Source organism: Paroedura picta, chromosome 2 (genome assembly GCF_049243985.1).
Source record: "Paroedura picta isolate Pp20150507F chromosome 2, Ppicta_v3.0, whole genome shotgun sequence".
Lineage (NCBI taxonomy): Eukaryota > Metazoa > Chordata > Lepidosauria > Squamata > Gekkonidae > Paroedura > Paroedura picta.
The window spans coordinates 147754253-147770858 of NC_135370.1; the positions used below are offsets into that span (position 1 = coordinate 147754253).

Below are 16606 nucleotides of genomic sequence, written 5' to 3' on the forward strand. Positions count from 1 at the left end.
CAGAAGTTCAGACCTCAGCATAGTGTTTTCAGGCAGTGATAAGGGGCCTCAGTACATTGATGTGGAAATGGTGCCAAGTGGTTTAGGACATTGGGGACTTTCTGCAACAAGCCAAACCTGTACAAAAGAGATGAACTTCAGGTGAACCAAAAGGGAACAAAACTGCTGGCACTTAATATAAAGAGATAGCAGAGCATCTTTTAAACTAATTCATGTGGGACAGCCAACAATAGCTGGGGGTCCATGTCTGGAATGTTTCATCACTAAGGCATTAAACACTTTGAAAATATTGGGAGCAATGTGCTAGAATGTGAAAATGAGAGTAAAGTTGTAAAGGATGGCCATGTGAAGAAATCTGAGGGCCAAGACAAGCATTTCCAAAAGCCCATTCCGTTTGGGAACCCCAACTAGGGTGGGAGGGTTGGGTCATGCAGTGACTTGGGTCATGCAGTAACTCTTGGCAAGATCAGGGGTTATAAGATTACTCGAGGAGTCAGCAGGAAGGAGGAAACCAGTGAAAATGACCTATATCTTTCCATTTGTGGAAATCTTCTGCTGCAACTGGTTGACTTTTACCACTTACTCCTTCAGCGCTCTGATCTGATTTGAAAAGACATCACCCATGGAACCACCTGATGCTTCCACTGTGTCTTATTTCTGTTAAATCAGATCTTGCTGTCTGCTGTGGGCCACTTGTTGTCTTCTCATACTTAGCTCTTGCACACTGACTAATCATGGCAGCAACAGTTAGCACTTAAATTCATGAATGTGTGCCACCTCCCATAAGAATCAATCTGAAACTTTTCCACTTGCAACCTCTCCTTCTTTCTAAAGTTCCTCTGTGCTGTGCCATTCATAAACACGCAACCATAAAATTGTATTATTACTAATGAGGGCATACATTTAGTTTATCACTAATTAAACAAATGGCTTCAATGTATTTTTAATTTTTAAGCATTAATTGTCTTGGTTCTCTGAATGGAAGGGCCAGACATGATACTGCAGAAATATATTTCACAGAAAGTACAAATTTAGTGAATGCAGTCAACTGTGGACTTTTACAGTTGCTAAAACTTGTTCACCTCTTTTCTGTGGTTAGCAGAACAATTTATTCTTCACCTGAAGTTCAGAACATAATTAATGTTATTCTAAAGTGAAAGTTTGCATTACCAAAGAAACAAGCATTTTCTGAGATTGCTGGTCTCAGTTTGATTAATGTTTCTGGCAATTCTTTGTCAAATCAAATAAAGGTTATAATACATCAATTTCCCATTCCAGAAAGTTGCCCTCTGGCTTGTGCTCTGTCTCTAAGAATTTGAAATATAATTCATGTGCTATGCAATGCTAAATGAATCCAACTGGAATTTGGTTTTCACTTTTAAAAGAAAATCAAAAGACAACTACCAGCCACCCAAATACAAGGAAGACTTTCAATCTAGAAAAAAGATGGGGCACTTGCCAAAGATGGGGCACTTGCCTAAGCCACATGGATTTAAATTTTGGTAACATATGCACTGTTTAATTCTTAGCTTTCAGCCATTCCAGTCTCAATGAACCATAAACTAATAATGATAAAACACATCTAAAATAAGTATGGCAACTCCCAGATGACACCTGAAGTCTCTCCCATTATTACAGTTGACCTCCAGACGACCAAGATCAGTTCCCCCTGAGAAACTGGCTACTTTAGAAGGTGAGCTTTGAGGAATTACACTCTAATGAAGTCTCTGAGCCTTTCCACACAATCAAACGAACAGCCAATCGTCAATCAAATGAACAGCCAATGGGCAGTTGTTATCATGCTCCGGAAAAGCCCCTTTCCCCTTAAGCATAGGTTTAAAAAAAAACACACGTTGCAACGAATATGCCTTGATTCTTCCTAATGTAGAGACCCATCTAGCTGGTGTGTGAGCTGGTGAAATCGCACAAGTTGAGTTGACTGAAATTGAATCCAGTTAAGATGGAGATCTTCTGGCTAGGTCGGTGTACCCCTATTGATGGAGCCCCAGATTACAAATGCAGCCTACCAGGCATAGCAGGTGGTGCCTTAGTTGTTGGCACCCAACCTGGCCACTGTGATCCATGCAAGAGTCACCTCCAGGTTAGACTTTTACAACTCTATCTACAAAGGGCTACACTTGTTTCTATCTGGAAACTTCAGCTGGTCCAGAATGTAGCTGTCTGAGTCCTTGCCGGAACCAGGTGGAGAGGGTATATTCAACCAGTGCTCTCTCAGCTGCACTGGCTCCAGCTTGAAGACTGAATCTGGTTCAAGCTTCTGGTTCTTACCTTTAAGGCCCTAAACAGTCTGGGACCTTCATACCTTATGTCCCCTCAGAGTAATTTATGATTGAAATTTATTATTTACAAAATCTGCTCAGGATCCCTAGTCCCAGAAAAATCAAATTGGCCTCAACCAGATACAGGACTTTTTCAGCCCTGGTGCCAGCCTGGTAGGACATTCTACTGAGTGAGATCAGGGCCCCGCAGGACCTAAAATCATTTTGCAAGGCCTGCAAGACAGAGTTGTTCTACCAGGCCTATGGTTGAGGCCTACAAAATACTACCAATAAGCTCACCTCCCTGCATAAATGATACACCACTCCGTTAGTAATACTGAAATATCCACTTCCGCATTCCTCCTACTAGAGAGAACATAGTGAGTTCCTCTGATTGTTTTAATGGAAATCTGAATTTAATGTTTAAAACTTTTGAACTCTTATCAATCATGCATTATATTGTAAGCTGCTCTGAGCCCTCTTGTAAATTTGATGATGAAAATAATAATAAGTAACAAAAATCAGAATCACATAACTCTGTACAGTTTAGTTCTATCTTCTGAACATGCATGACTTGAGAAATATTTAGCTTTTAAAATTAAAATGATAAGGAGAAACACACAGTTGGCATTGGAGCATGCAACCCAAGCCAGAATTTCTGAGAGAAGCAGTATCTATCTATACATTATAATGGAGTGTGTACATTTCCAGTGCTGTGTTGAATGTTTCAAAGAGCCCTGACCACATGAGGCTTTGTAATGTTCAGCAAGAATACCTGCACACACACATTCACAGGCAAAGCTCCCTGCAAAGGGAGGGAGTATTGAAAGGGAGTGTGTGGCTGTGTAACAGCCACATGGCTGTGGGGTGAGAGAGAGCCTGTAATGGCTGAGGGTTGGGTATATATTTAAATGGGAATATTATATTGAGGTTTATGTGGGGTTTTATTGTAACTCCCTGCAAGATTGCTTGCCAAGGGCAGTTGGAAATGAAGGAGTAGTAGTAGTAGTAGTAGTAGTAGTAGTAGTAGTAGTAGTAGTAGTGCTTCCTTTAAATGCTACCCTCAGCCTGCGAAGGTAGAATATTGAAAGTGAGCACATGGCCGCATAACAGCTTATGATGACTGCCACATGGCCCCTGCTCCTTTTAAATATTCCTCCACCTTCACAGGCAGCTTTGCTTGTGAGGGTGGGGAAGGAATTTAAAGGGAGTGGGCAGCTGCCTACCAACTGTAAATGACAGCCGCGCTGCCTGCTCCCTTTAAATCCTTCCCCTAAAACCCCTATCTAGTATCTGTTGCATTCCTGCATGTAATGTGTTCATTACTAAAAGCTAGCTTTCGAAGTTTCCAGCTTTTTACTCTGAGCAGTCATGAAGATCATTAGAGTGATGCACAGAGATCACACAGAAGTAACAAAAAGTATAACAGGGCTATTCAGGCCCCAGAGAAACATCCCCAACATATTACGATCAGTGATTTTGAAGACCAAAATGAGGCCTATAATAGTAAACAATTTTCCCTATATGTTCCCAAGCAAAACAAAAATCCTGTCATAAACACAAAAGTAGTTTCAGTGCCAAGCTCAAGCCAGAAGACAGAGCAGCATAGTTCCAGTATGTATTTCTCATCAACGTAAATTTTCAGTCTATTAAATGGTTTTCCAAGCCATTCTTCTCCCTTCTGCACTGGTATTAGTTCTTATAATGCCATATGATACAGGGAAACTCTCAACAACCTATGCATATATCCTAATATCATTTGCCCTCAACCTGGTTATGTCTCAAGAGCTAGCTCAGTGCAAAGGATCCGTGCTGTTTAATGTATGGAATTTCAACTGCAGATAGCAAAAGTTAAACTGACATCATATGAAGTTGAGAATGTAAGTAAAACACTTCAGTGATAATACTATAAACATTGTTAATAACAGCATTTGCAGTTATGTTTTTCTCAGCTAAAAAAAAACCCACACACACCAAAGCAGAGGGGAAATTATATTTCCTACATTTAAAAGTTAAAATGAAGCCTGCTAATAGATTCCAATTTAGTCAGAAACATCACTGACTAGAAACATCTTGGAGCATACTACATCTGCAGTGTAGAAAGCTGCTACTGCCCTCTTGAGGCTTACAGAGACCTGACCAGAAAGAATCCGATTAAACCTGTCATCTTCTGCACCCGTAACTGGATGCCAGGATTGACCTTTGTTGGTCTTGGAGGTATCACTGGACTCAAATTTAGTTCTGACAGACAGTAGTCTTACCAACTACTTTAATCCAATCTCGGCTATACTTATTGCCCAGTTACTTATGCATCTTGATTCTAACTAGCCCTTTATGGCAACTAATTCCCCCCCCCCCCAACTTCTCTCTACCTGGGCTTAAACTTTGTTCACATTACATTCAAGTATTTGACCCAAAGTGTGGTTAATTCCTCAAACAGTCATGGAATTTAGCTTACATGAGCCTAAGAATGTCAGTTTCATGGGTCCCTGGTTTGCTACTATGCAATTCAATACTCTACAATCACTTTAGCAAATTTATAGATCATAAATATTACAGTTATAAAATCATACTCTGTGTGTAGATGCATCTGAAATATAAAATCAGTTAGAAAGCAATGAAAGCAGCATTACAACATTGACAAGGAACTGTGCTGGGTTTTGCCACTCCTCTCTTCCCTTCCCAGCACTATGAAAACAGTTGCCCCAGTTTAGTTCCATGGATGCTGCATCTGCCTCAGAAAATGTACAATATGCTTCCTGGTTGGTATAACAAGTGATGGTGGTTTAATCCTAAATATTATATTTAAAACAATTACTTTGCTGACAGAGGAAGAGGGACCCAACCCAGCCTACTGTTGTCATACAAAATTTCCACAGAACCATCTTAAAATTTGACCTAGACTCACTGGGAAGTAGAGACATCACCCTGCCAACAAAAGTGCGTTTAGTCAAGGCTATGGTATTCCCAGTTGCAATGTATGGCTGCGAGAGTTGGACCATAAGGAAGGCCGAGCGTCAAAGAATTGAGGCTTTTGAACTCTGGTGCTGGAGAAGACTCTTGCGAGTCCCTTGGACTGCAAGGCGAACAAACCGGTCAGTCCTAGAGGAGATCAGGCCTGACTGCTCTTTAGAAGGCCAGATCCTGAAGATGAAACTCAAATACTTTGGCCACCTCATGAGAAGGAAGGACTCCCTGGAGAAGAGCCTAATGCTGGGAGCGATCGAGGGCAAAAGAAGAAGGGGACGACAGAGAATGAGGTGGCTGGATGGAGTCACTGAAGCAGTAGGTGCAAACTTAAATGGACTCCGGGGAATGGTAGAGGACAGGAAGGCCTGGAGGATCATTGTCCATGGGGTCGCGATGGGTCGGACACGACTTCGCACATAACAACAACAACACTGGGAAGTAGCCCCCAACATTTCTTTCCGATTCAGGTCTCAGCCTTGGAATGTGTAACTATAAAATAGTCCTTCTGATACACACATGGAAAATACAGAGATAAAACTATGTAGTGAACAAAATATATTGATTCTCCTTTGTGTTATTAAGAGATCACACAATCAGACCACGGCTCTAAATGCCACCAGCTCTAAATGTCACGTTGGACTAAGCCTCCAGGAAATACCATATTGATTATTTCACAGGAGATCTGACAGTGTGTGACTTCAGCCATCTAAGAGGCAAAGCTGTCTTGGTCTTCATCTTGTATAAAGTGTCTTGTCTGAAGCAGTCTGTTGAATGATTTGGTGCGCACTGGGTATTATTTTAGAGTTCATCCGGCACTAATGCTGTAATTTAATGAAGCTGATTTGGTCAAAAAAAACGGAGAGCATGATTGTGACCATTTCTGCACAGAGGCAGATAACACATGCTGCCCCGCTTGTAAAAGCACGATTGTAAGCCACGCGTATGGCCACTTCCTGATGGGAGGCTCCTCCCGCATTATCCCCCCATCTCATCTCTGCTTTTTCCCTTCGCAATAAGGTGGCGGAAAAGCCAGAAGCATGGCTTCCACCCACTTCTCGGGTTCTCCCACTTTCCATTATTATGGAACAATGGGGACAAAACCTCATGCCAACCCCTGGAGAGCCACAGGTTGTTCCCGATATTAAAACCTGAGAACAATGAGAGGCCAGGCAGGGGCAAATTCCTTGTGCAGAAATGGTCCATGTCTAAAAATCAGTTAAATGTTTAACAAGAAATCAACACGTAGGGGACCCATAAGGATTTGTAATGGACATCTCATTTCTCCTGCCCAATAATTTCCGCTTTCCCATCCCTGAAAGCTCCTATTTTTCTGCTACCTTCTCCATCCAGCCAACCTGCCTTCACCTTTCCCATTCTCCCCACTAGAAGTCTCTACCTAAAAAAAAAATTATGGCACAGTTACTTACTGAAAACCTGAAAGGATTTACTGGGGGCACCTCATTCCCCCTGTATTACCTTCCTCACACTATTTCCACTTTTCCCTGCTTCCATCTTTTTCCAACCTACCAACCAACTTTTCTCTGCCCCCAGCTTCAGCTATATTTATTAATTTATTTTTATCCCACTTTCTTCCCCAGTGGGAACTCAAGTGGGAACTTATATGGACCATATAAGACAATTCCTCTGAGAAACAGGCAAATGTACAGAGAACCAAAAACAGAGTTAAGGTTGATAAGAAAGAAGCCTGCTATTTGAATCTATTAGTGCAGAAACCCACCTGAAAGCCTGGACATACAGCTATGGTATCATAAGTAGTTTTGATGCAGTTAAAGCTCAAGGTTAGAACTTTTAACAATTGAGAAAAGTCTGCCAGGAATCATCACAAACATTAGTGGAGTCATGCAGGAATTCACAGCAGATGACTAAGTTATTTTACTAATTTACTTAATGAGAAGTTGTTACTGAATTTGCTTACTGCATGTAAAGAAAGTTCTCACTATGCAAGCATCTGTTCTATACATAAAAACTTTAATAATAAAAGGTGAACATGTTTGTTTGCAAGGAAACAAAACAAGAACAACAGCTTTACTAGATTTATCATAATTATACCATGTACTGTATAACACTGTTTCCACAAGAATTTCAACCTGCATAATTTATAACAAAACAGGAGCAGAAAAAAACAAGCACCACAAAGTATCATAATAGTATACGGCTATGATTATAAAATTGTATTTTATTGGTGGAACTGTGTGTCAATTATCATGTTTTTGTTTTTTGTTTGTAGTGTATTCCTTAGTTCAGACACAGCTGCCAGATATAGCATATTTATTTATTTATTTGTTCATTATTCTCTCCCGAGAGCACTCAGGTTTGGTTAACTGTAGCAATCGCAGGCTTTACCAATTATTACCGAGAAGACTGCCCAGTTGTAAGTTCTGGAAACGAGACAACTCGGCTCCTGCTTCTTCAAATATGTTGAAGGGTTTTCTACACAAAAAATAGGGGTGGGCGACGACAGAACAATTTTTCGAGACCATCAACATTTTGCTATACCCTGCAGGAAACAAATATTTTGGATAACATTCGAAAGTTGAATTATTAGCATTTTATAATCAATTTCTTTGTTCTTTTCTAGTAAAAAAAATTAACATGAATATGCCACAAGGCAGATCATGAAAAGCCCAGTACCAACAGTGGTCTTATTACATTGACCATGTCTTGCAGTGCATGCCAGAATAATATTTTCTACCATTATAAAAGATAATACAAAGTTATAATCAATGGACTAAGACAAATTACAATAATATCACTGCAACCAACGAGAGTTTTTCCAGCCTAATTGTACTCCAATTTAATTTGCTTTTCAAAACTGCAGTTTGCATTTGGGCCTCTGGCAATAAACATTCACTCGAGAGCTACATTGTTTTAAAATGTAGTTAGGCAGCTTGCATACATCAGAGCATCCGTTCCACAATTACGTAAAATGGAAAATAAAGCTGAAATGCCGCTTCAGCTTGTCAACATCTGTTACACTTCACGCCTCTTCAGGCAGCACTTGATACGGCCAGTTTCTTCAAATGATCCATGAAAACTTGCAGACTGACATCATCCGTAAGAATGGGGGCTCCAGATTCCTGTTAAAGAAGGGTAATTATTAGGTCACAACCATTGTGGAAATCTACTGAAGTACACCAGAACTTCTTGCGTGCAATCCAAGGCTCATCAGTGGGAATCCCAATCATTGTAAAAATTTAGATGAAGTAGTTCATCATCTCCCTAAGTTCATTTTATATCAAGACTGATGTGCTGGGTAAGACCAGTGACCCATTAAGGTAAGAGAGTGCTATCAGCACAGATAAGGAAGCTCAAAAAAGCATGGTAGACTTAGCCATCCACGTTTGCCCCCGTCAGAGATCTATAGCTCCATAACAGATGGGACAAGCTTCACTTCTCATGTTCACAAGCTGCATTTTCCCACATTGTTGAGTAATTTGCCCTGCTATCCTTTCCCAATATATTTGAGTAATTTGCATCCTATGGTAGTCTACACATACTACAGAAGCCTTGTCTTCATTATTTCTAAAGCTTCATTGACACTTTTTTTGTTTTAAATACAATGGTTAAACTTGGTTTACTGAAGAATTAGTGCCACCATAGCTGCTTGACTGAAAGCTGTACTGAAAGTTTTGACTCGCATATCTTCAAACAAAACACACTTAGCATTCCTAGGCCATGCATGAGAAATATTTATTTCCAAGGACTGCAATAAAGGACCTCCATAACCTGGACAGTGAATCGTTTGGTGTTTTATCAGGAATCATTACTTAATTAAAAAAACAAAGCTAGGATAAAAATAACAATATCCTTTCAATGATCTTAATTTGCTTAGTTATCTGGAATCTTACCTGTCCCCAGGCATACATGTTGTTGTGAGTCTGGGAGGGATTTACTTTTGAAAGTAGAAAACGAGCCTGTGATTAAGAAAAAAAGAGAAGAAAGGTATTCCTTTACGCAATCGTTAAAGTGACTGAAGTTACTGATTTAATAATTTAAATCTATCAGTGTGATAGAACAAGGATGATCATTATATAGCACACTGCCCTGGGGTAGTAGCTATGTAGCCTGCAGGCAGGCAGACTCTTTACTTTATAAATATTTTAAAAGATTTCCCTTTCAGTTAAAGATACAACTACTTTCAAGTTAAGGAAGTGCAGCCTTCCAACTCACAATGCATTTCTAGAGCAGCCTTCCATACTAATCACAATGCCAGCCTCTAGCACAGGATGTTCAATGGAGCTCTGAGGTAGATGGTAAGTATCTTCAACTAAATTCATGAATTCAGATTTACAAGAGTCTTATTTTTTAATTATCCACAGAAATTATGGGATGTGAACTGAAAGACTGCAAAATGCCGATAGAATAAAATCATAATAATAACAAGGGAAACCTCATTAGGCAACGCTTTTTTGCGTTATAATACATGGCATCTACACTTGTGCATCTTTTCAATATTCAAGGGAAAGACGAACGTGAGTGGGTTTATACTGTCATATAAAGCAAAGTGATATATCCCAAAACAGTAGCAGTTTGGCTTGACATCCCAACTTGATGAGGTGCTCCTATATGGAGCGAATGCCTGAAGAGAAATTATGTCATCTCTGCACACAGTAGAAAGCAGGATTCCTGTGGTCAGTCTGAATCACACGGGGAAATAAAAGCCGGAATGTGCCGTGGCATCTTAGGACTACTCAACCCAATACAAAACCACGTCTTTTGTTCAGTATGTCAGGTGCAGAGTCGCTGTTCATATGTCTTTTGTAGGTATGAGATAAAGATTAATCGAGGCAAGATCACTACCAAAATAAGATGTAATAACATGATTTCCTAAAGTGAAGCTGGATTCAGTTACCTGACTACCCCCATGTTCCGTATCAATGTATCGTGGCATCGGAAATCTGGAATGGAGAATTTCCTGTGCATCATCTGCTGGAGCTTGGAGCAAATGGCGGAAGTTTTCATACTCTGGCATGTCCTGGTAGCCTGACTTGCGCCACTGAGCTATAGTCTACAAGGCAATAATTTTTTAATGAAATCTTAAAAACTCTTAAGAAATCTTATGAGGAAAAAGTCAATGAATATTCTAATACTGATGTAATACTAAGGGCAAACCATTACCTCAAGGTGCTCTATTAAAACCAGTATAACAAAAGTATCATACGAGAATCCATTTTAAGCCATAGCTCTTTAAGTCTCAGAGTCCATTATACCTAGCTTCATTCTTTAATGGGACATCCACAATAAAATTCCAAAAACAAAAGTTATATATCTTTTTATCTGGACCAACCAAAATACCAGAAATACGACTTGCATAGATGTTATGTTTTGATTCATACTAATAAAAAGAAATTACATTAAACACTGGAATTTTTCTGTGGACTATCTTTAAACCGCCCGTGGCGCCATGGGCGCCACGGACTATATAAAAGGCTAAGGGGTTCTAGGGCGGGGATGTGTCCGTGATGAGGAAGGGTCCGGATTGGACCCTTCCTCTGGACAATCGGAGGGACCAATCGGCAGGCGCGCAGCGCCTGCCGATTGGTCCCTCCGATTCCCAGCCCCAGCAACTGCGAGCCGCGCACAGCGCGGCTCGCAGTTGCTCCCTTTGCCTTTGCTCCCTTTGCCTTTGCCGCTGGCCTGGCGCGTCGGAGGCGCAAAGCACCTCTCGCTGCGTCAGGCCGCCGCCTGAGGGAGCCCCCGGCAATCGCACGGAGCACAGCTGCCAGGGGCTCCCCGAAAGAAGGCTGTGTGAACGTCCGCGCCTCTCAAAGCTCCAAGCCCGCCTCCGCTTGCCCTCAAGACAACCCGCGCTTCAGCCCCACCGCCAGCCTCCCGCCGCCATCTTCTACCTTGCAGCCAACAGGAGCGCTCAGCGCGGAGACGTCGACGCGGCAACTGCCGCCCACAACCAACGCGGGGAAGAGCCCGCGCAAAGGATGCCCGCCAGCCGCGCCACCAGCAACGGCCTGCCGCCCACCAACCTCTCTCCCAGCCCACAGCCCGCTCACCCACGCCGACACCGGCGCTCCACGCCCACCGCCAGCCACCCGCGGACATCTCCCTCACCCCAATGACAAGTAGCCATCGCAGCGAAGACGACCCGCCTCGGACACGCGCGGAGGCGGCTGCGGGGGGGGGGGAGGGCTCCCTAAGCCTACTACCAGCCCCGGAAAGCCTCTGCCGTCTGCTAGCGCCCGCTGCATTTCGAGGGCAGTGGGCTTGATTACTAGTAGTCACATAATTGCCTAATACCAATCTAAAATATTTCAAGAGCTGGAGTTACTGGCATTAGCAGCACATGATAGTTGCCAGATCATCATCCTGTAAGGATTCATGAACTTCAGAATACTCCCCTGCAATTAAGACCCTGAGCAATTTAAAGATCAAAAAAACACTGCACAGAAGTGGCAGGCCTTCCTCCCCCTGCAGAAGCAACACTGCATGATTAAGTAATTCCCAAAACTAAGCAGTTTAGAAATAGCCTTGATATAGTGTTAGGAACTGCTGCTCTTCCTGATCTTTCCATGACCTTGAAGAGCTCTATAGATAGTAGGCATTATTTATGATAAATATATCTCCAAAGGGTCAGAATTGGAACTAAACGTGAATTGATCTTACCTCTCCATGATAAATAAGGATCTGGAAAAAGGTGTCCATGAGAAGGATGCGATCAGGCAGAATACTGCTGCTGTCTAACAGAACAGGCTAATATAAGGAGAGGAAATGTCTTAATTACATGTGCAGAAAAGAAAAATTCAAATTTCAAAGGTTCAGTTGTGTCACTCGCATTTAGGAAGTCACATTACTTTCAAATGCAATTGCTACGGAAATCTTCCCTCAGCATACCTGAAATGTCATTTCTATAAAGTGTTATTCTCATTTTGGTTTAAGCCTGCTGGCTCAGCAAACAAATTCTTATAAGAATATATCCATTAAGGGAGAGGGGAACAAAGTGGAGAACAGCAAGACTCCTTTGCTCATTTAGCCCTCTGCTTCTCGTTGGATTTCTGCCATTCTAAGTGTTCCTTTGCAACAAGGAGCTTCTTATTGTTTTTACTGTACCGTCCTAAGACCTACACAGTTAATACTTTAAGGCATTATCCGATATTTATAAGTAGAAATAAAGTGTGCCTAGCCTCAACCAGGGCCAGGGCCTTTTCGGTCCTGGCCCCAACCAGGTGGAATGAGCTCCCGAGTGAGCTACGGGCCCTGTGGGAGCTTTCGGCATTCTGCAGGGCCTGCAAAGCGGAGCTCTTCCACCAGGCCTATGGTTGAGGCTGGGGTTGGCGAGGTCAATCTATGCCTCCCCTCCAGGTATAGGTATTGCATCTTACCCCCTTCTCCTCTCTCTCTAATAGTGGCGGGGTTGGGACTGGGTTTTCCGACATGTTGGGATTTTATGTCTTTTAATTGGGATTTTAATAGAGTTTGAGCCTTTGTAACCCACCACGAGCCAGATTCAGAAGTGGTGGGGAATCATAATAATCATAATAATCATAAAAATTATAATCATCATCATCATCATCATCTGGGGAAAAAACTGTGTCTCGTATGGCAGGACTAGAAGGGGACTGACACAGCCCTCTAGTCTCTTCCAGCTCCACACTGCAGCTTTCCTTTTCACTCATGCTGGATTCCTCACCATTATGCAGCTGTTTGGCAAGAACAAGGGGCTGGTGTGGGCAAGGCAACCTATGCTGAATCAAGGCAATTTAAAAGAAATAAACAAATGTCTTACATGTTTGCTTATATTCAGCCCTGTTTCAATGGGCAACTCTTTTCCCTCTGCCCTCTATCTCCTTCCTTCTTCTCCCCACTTTACAACCACCCCAGCATTTACATCCTGAGGGTTTCTGCTGCAGCCTGGTGGACCAACCAACTGACAGTGGGAAGAAGCATCTCTCTTGCTGTACAGCCATCCCTTCCTTTCCTTTCTACAAGGGTTCTGCGCTGTCCAAGGTGCCAGAAAAGGGGGGAAGCCAGCTGTCATAGCAACAATCCATAGCAGAGTAAATGGTGGGGCTGAACACAAAAGGAGGAATAAAATTTATTTGTTCTCCAAACAAATTCTTCGGATCATTGTATAAAATTGAATGAACACATATCCCGAATAAATGTTACTAAGTCCTATAATCAGAACAGGTTTCAGAAGTTAGTGATGGGAACTCTACCCCCCCTCGAGGTACCTTCCACCCATCACTGTGCCTCAACTTCAAACAGCAGGAGGATCAACAGAATCTTTCATTAAATGGCAAAACCAATTAGGAGAGGCATTCCTGAGAACTCCTCCCTAATTTAAGCATTTTTTGAAATCGGTACAAACCTTTGGCCTGGCATTTGAAGGAAAACGTTAAATGCACGTGGGCCTTAGTTTTTATTTTAATTTGAACGGGTTAAAGATGTTGCCAACATTGAACCAAACGATTGGGGAAGGACAAAACATGAATGAAATATCAGCAATGCATGTCAAGTTAAATGACATCATACCTCTGGTGGTCCATTGAATGAGTAAGCATAGAGGATTGGCTGAATCATTATAAGTGACTGAGTCAAATCTTGCCGCATGAAATGATGGCGATAATAAGAACTTTCGTCAGGACTGTTGTTGAACACTTGCAAGAATGGAGATCTTCTTAAATGAAACATAAACTGCAAAACAAACAAGTCCAATCTCTAGAAAAGGTCTGTTTCTCCTCAAAGAGTAAAATACCTAGATATCTATAAGGCATTCAAGTCAATTTACTTAATACATGACTAGTACCATCTAGTGGCCACCTGATGTTACTACAGTTGGCCACTTCAAAAAACTCATTAAAACTGTACTGAGATAGTTAAGGATGGATGGGAAGGGACAGGTTCAAAGGGTGCTCAGTGAGGGATCAGGGATCCCAGTTAAGGATGGATGGGAAGGGACAGATTCAAAGGGTGCTCAGTGAGGGATCAGGGATCCCAGTCATCAGGGCTTATGGAAGATCGGGGGAGACTTCAATGTTCATATGGACTAACCTGCCTCCAGTCCATGGTCAACCTAGGGATCTCACAGTTTGTTGCAGACCCCACCCATCAAGCAGGCCACAACCTAGATTTGATCCTTGGTGAGGGGTGGATGTGCATAGCAGCAAATGGTCCATGGTCAGATCATTTTGCCTTGAAGGCGTGGCTCCATACACCAGAGGGCTCATTTATGCCTGCCTGTATAGGTTTCCTGAATGCTCTGAGGGCCTAGTGCCCACCAGCGATTTGCTAGATGACCTAGTCGATGACTGGCATAGCTGGGTGTTTGCAGCCACTGATGTGATCGTTCCCAGACACCCTCTCTGCCCCCGCCTCAAACCAGCCCCCTGGTACACTGGGGAACTGGGAGGAAGGAAGCAGGAGCTGAGACGGTTGGAGCACTTCTTGATGTCAGCCAATTCAGATTAGGTTGCTGCTACGCAGTATAAGTCAAGGTTTGTATGTTTCAACAAATACACATGAAGTAGTGCATACCTGGAATTTATGCCTCACAGTGCAATAAAGACATTTCCCCAGAGACCATTTCTGAAGACGTTTTGGAGTAAAAAATTTACTGAAGGTTTTGTCATGTTTCTCTGCAAGGAAAAGCTGCACTGGCAGACGTGTAAGAATCAATTATCTATTTATTTACAATCTACCACACAGATGGAAAGAGAATGAAACAGCACAGCAGTGATTTGCTACATTTATATTCCACAACACTCTGTTTAATATTTTTGTCAGCATGCCGCAGCTGACAGTGTGTACTGCTGTCAGAGTACAAGTGATATCTGTAATATTTCTGCCAATCATCATTCTGCTGGTGTGACCAATTTGCATAATTCTTCGAAACAGGATGTGGGAGGGGGAAGTGGGCCTAGCTGTTTTGTAGAAGGACATCAAAACAAACAACAGATTGGGTCTTCCATTGCTACAGTCACACTACTGCATACAAAGTGGTTTAAGGAAATGACAGTCACCCTGTGGTCCTCCAGATGTCTATGGACTACAATTCCCATGAGCCCCTGTCAACAAATGCTGGCAGGGGCTCATGGGAATTGTAGTCCATGGACATCTGGAGGACCACAGGTTGACTACCCCTGGTTTAAGGCACATTAGATAATAGTCATTCAGCACTGCAGAAGAAAACCGCTACAACTTGGAATTGGAAACCCTTTATGAGAACAAGTTAGAGAAATCTACCAAATGTTTTTACAGTCTGGATTTGAACTTAAACAATATTATTTTTACTTTTACAATAGAGATAGGAGCTTACTGGATATATACACTCCTGTTGTTCTACTAAATTCCATTTTGTCTGCCAAAGGTTTTAAGGTCAATATATTCTAGGCCTAATCTTTGTAGGTGAGTCATCTGTGTGAATTTCTGAATCCAGGACGCCAGACCAGAGTAGATCAGACCTCTGAAATCCTCTTTTCTGAATTTACTCATACAACAATCCCCTAGTTGCACGCAATCAAATTTGGCCAGTCAGCAATGGACCAACAAAACATTGGATTGGGTCACATGTAATGCCAAAGCATAATCTGTCACTACAAGAATGATTTTGCACGCATCCTCTTCCTCTTCCCTTATATTCTGCAATTCAGTTGTATCTGTTTTAATACAAACTATTCTCTGTATGTCATCCGAACCAGCAACCTACGGTTTGAACTTGTACTTCAAATCTGTTTGATGACATAGAGAAAATAGCAAGCCATTGTTTGCACTAAAAACCAGGAGGGAAATAACTGAATCCTAAGGGGGGGAGACACAAATTTCTTTAGCACCAAACAATGGTTTTCCATTATGCATGAACCAATCCGCCATTTCCAAGGTTATGGTCAAAGCAACAAATTATTATGCCAAAAATCCACCATATCTACTTCTCACTCCCACTGCATCCCGAGATGCATTATACTGAATCATATTAATTATTTTTCCAGAACTAGTATGTACTGTGCTGATATCTAAAGTCACAATGTAACAAACTACCTTAAAATCAGAAAGACTGAACATGTATCACAAGGGGGGGAAACTGCAAACTTCATTTTATGCTTAAAAGAATGTCACTGGGTGGCCATAGGACCTTTGTGTTTGAAGGGTTAAGCTTCAGACGACTCTGCTTGAGCTAACCCGTCACTGCTTCCAGACATTTGGCTAAAGATTCTGGGCATGAATCCAGGCAGCCATCCATCAGGAAGAAGAGCTAGGTCATCTGCATATTGATGGCATCCAAGCCCGAACCTCCACACCAGCAGGGCAAGAGGGTGCAAAAAGATGCTGAATAAGATTTGAAAGAGGACCACTCCTCGTGAGACTCCACACACAAGTTGGCAGCA

The 16606-nt window shown here is 42.1% G+C and overlaps 1 protein-coding gene across 2 annotated transcripts in view; it reads right to left on the reverse strand.

Moving 5' to 3' along the window:
- Window positions 1-7221: 7221 nt before the first annotated feature.
- Window positions 7222-16606, reverse strand: part of SEC23A (SEC23 homolog A, COPII component) — a 41522-nt gene continuing 32137 nt past the window's right edge. For both annotated transcript variants that reach the window (XM_077323162.1, XM_077323163.1), the window contains exons 16-20: window positions 13758-13919; window positions 11889-11975; window positions 10123-10278; window positions 9119-9184; window positions 7222-8347 (exon numbers count right to left, since the gene is read on the reverse strand). In XM_077323162.1, the coding sequence (XP_077179277.1) occupies window positions 8258-8347; window positions 9119-9184; window positions 10123-10278; window positions 11889-11975; window positions 13758-13919 (561 nt within the window). In that variant the 3' untranslated portion in view covers window positions 7222-8257. The remainder of the gene's footprint in view (window positions 8348-9118; window positions 9185-10122; window positions 10279-11888; window positions 11976-13757; window positions 13920-16606) is intronic.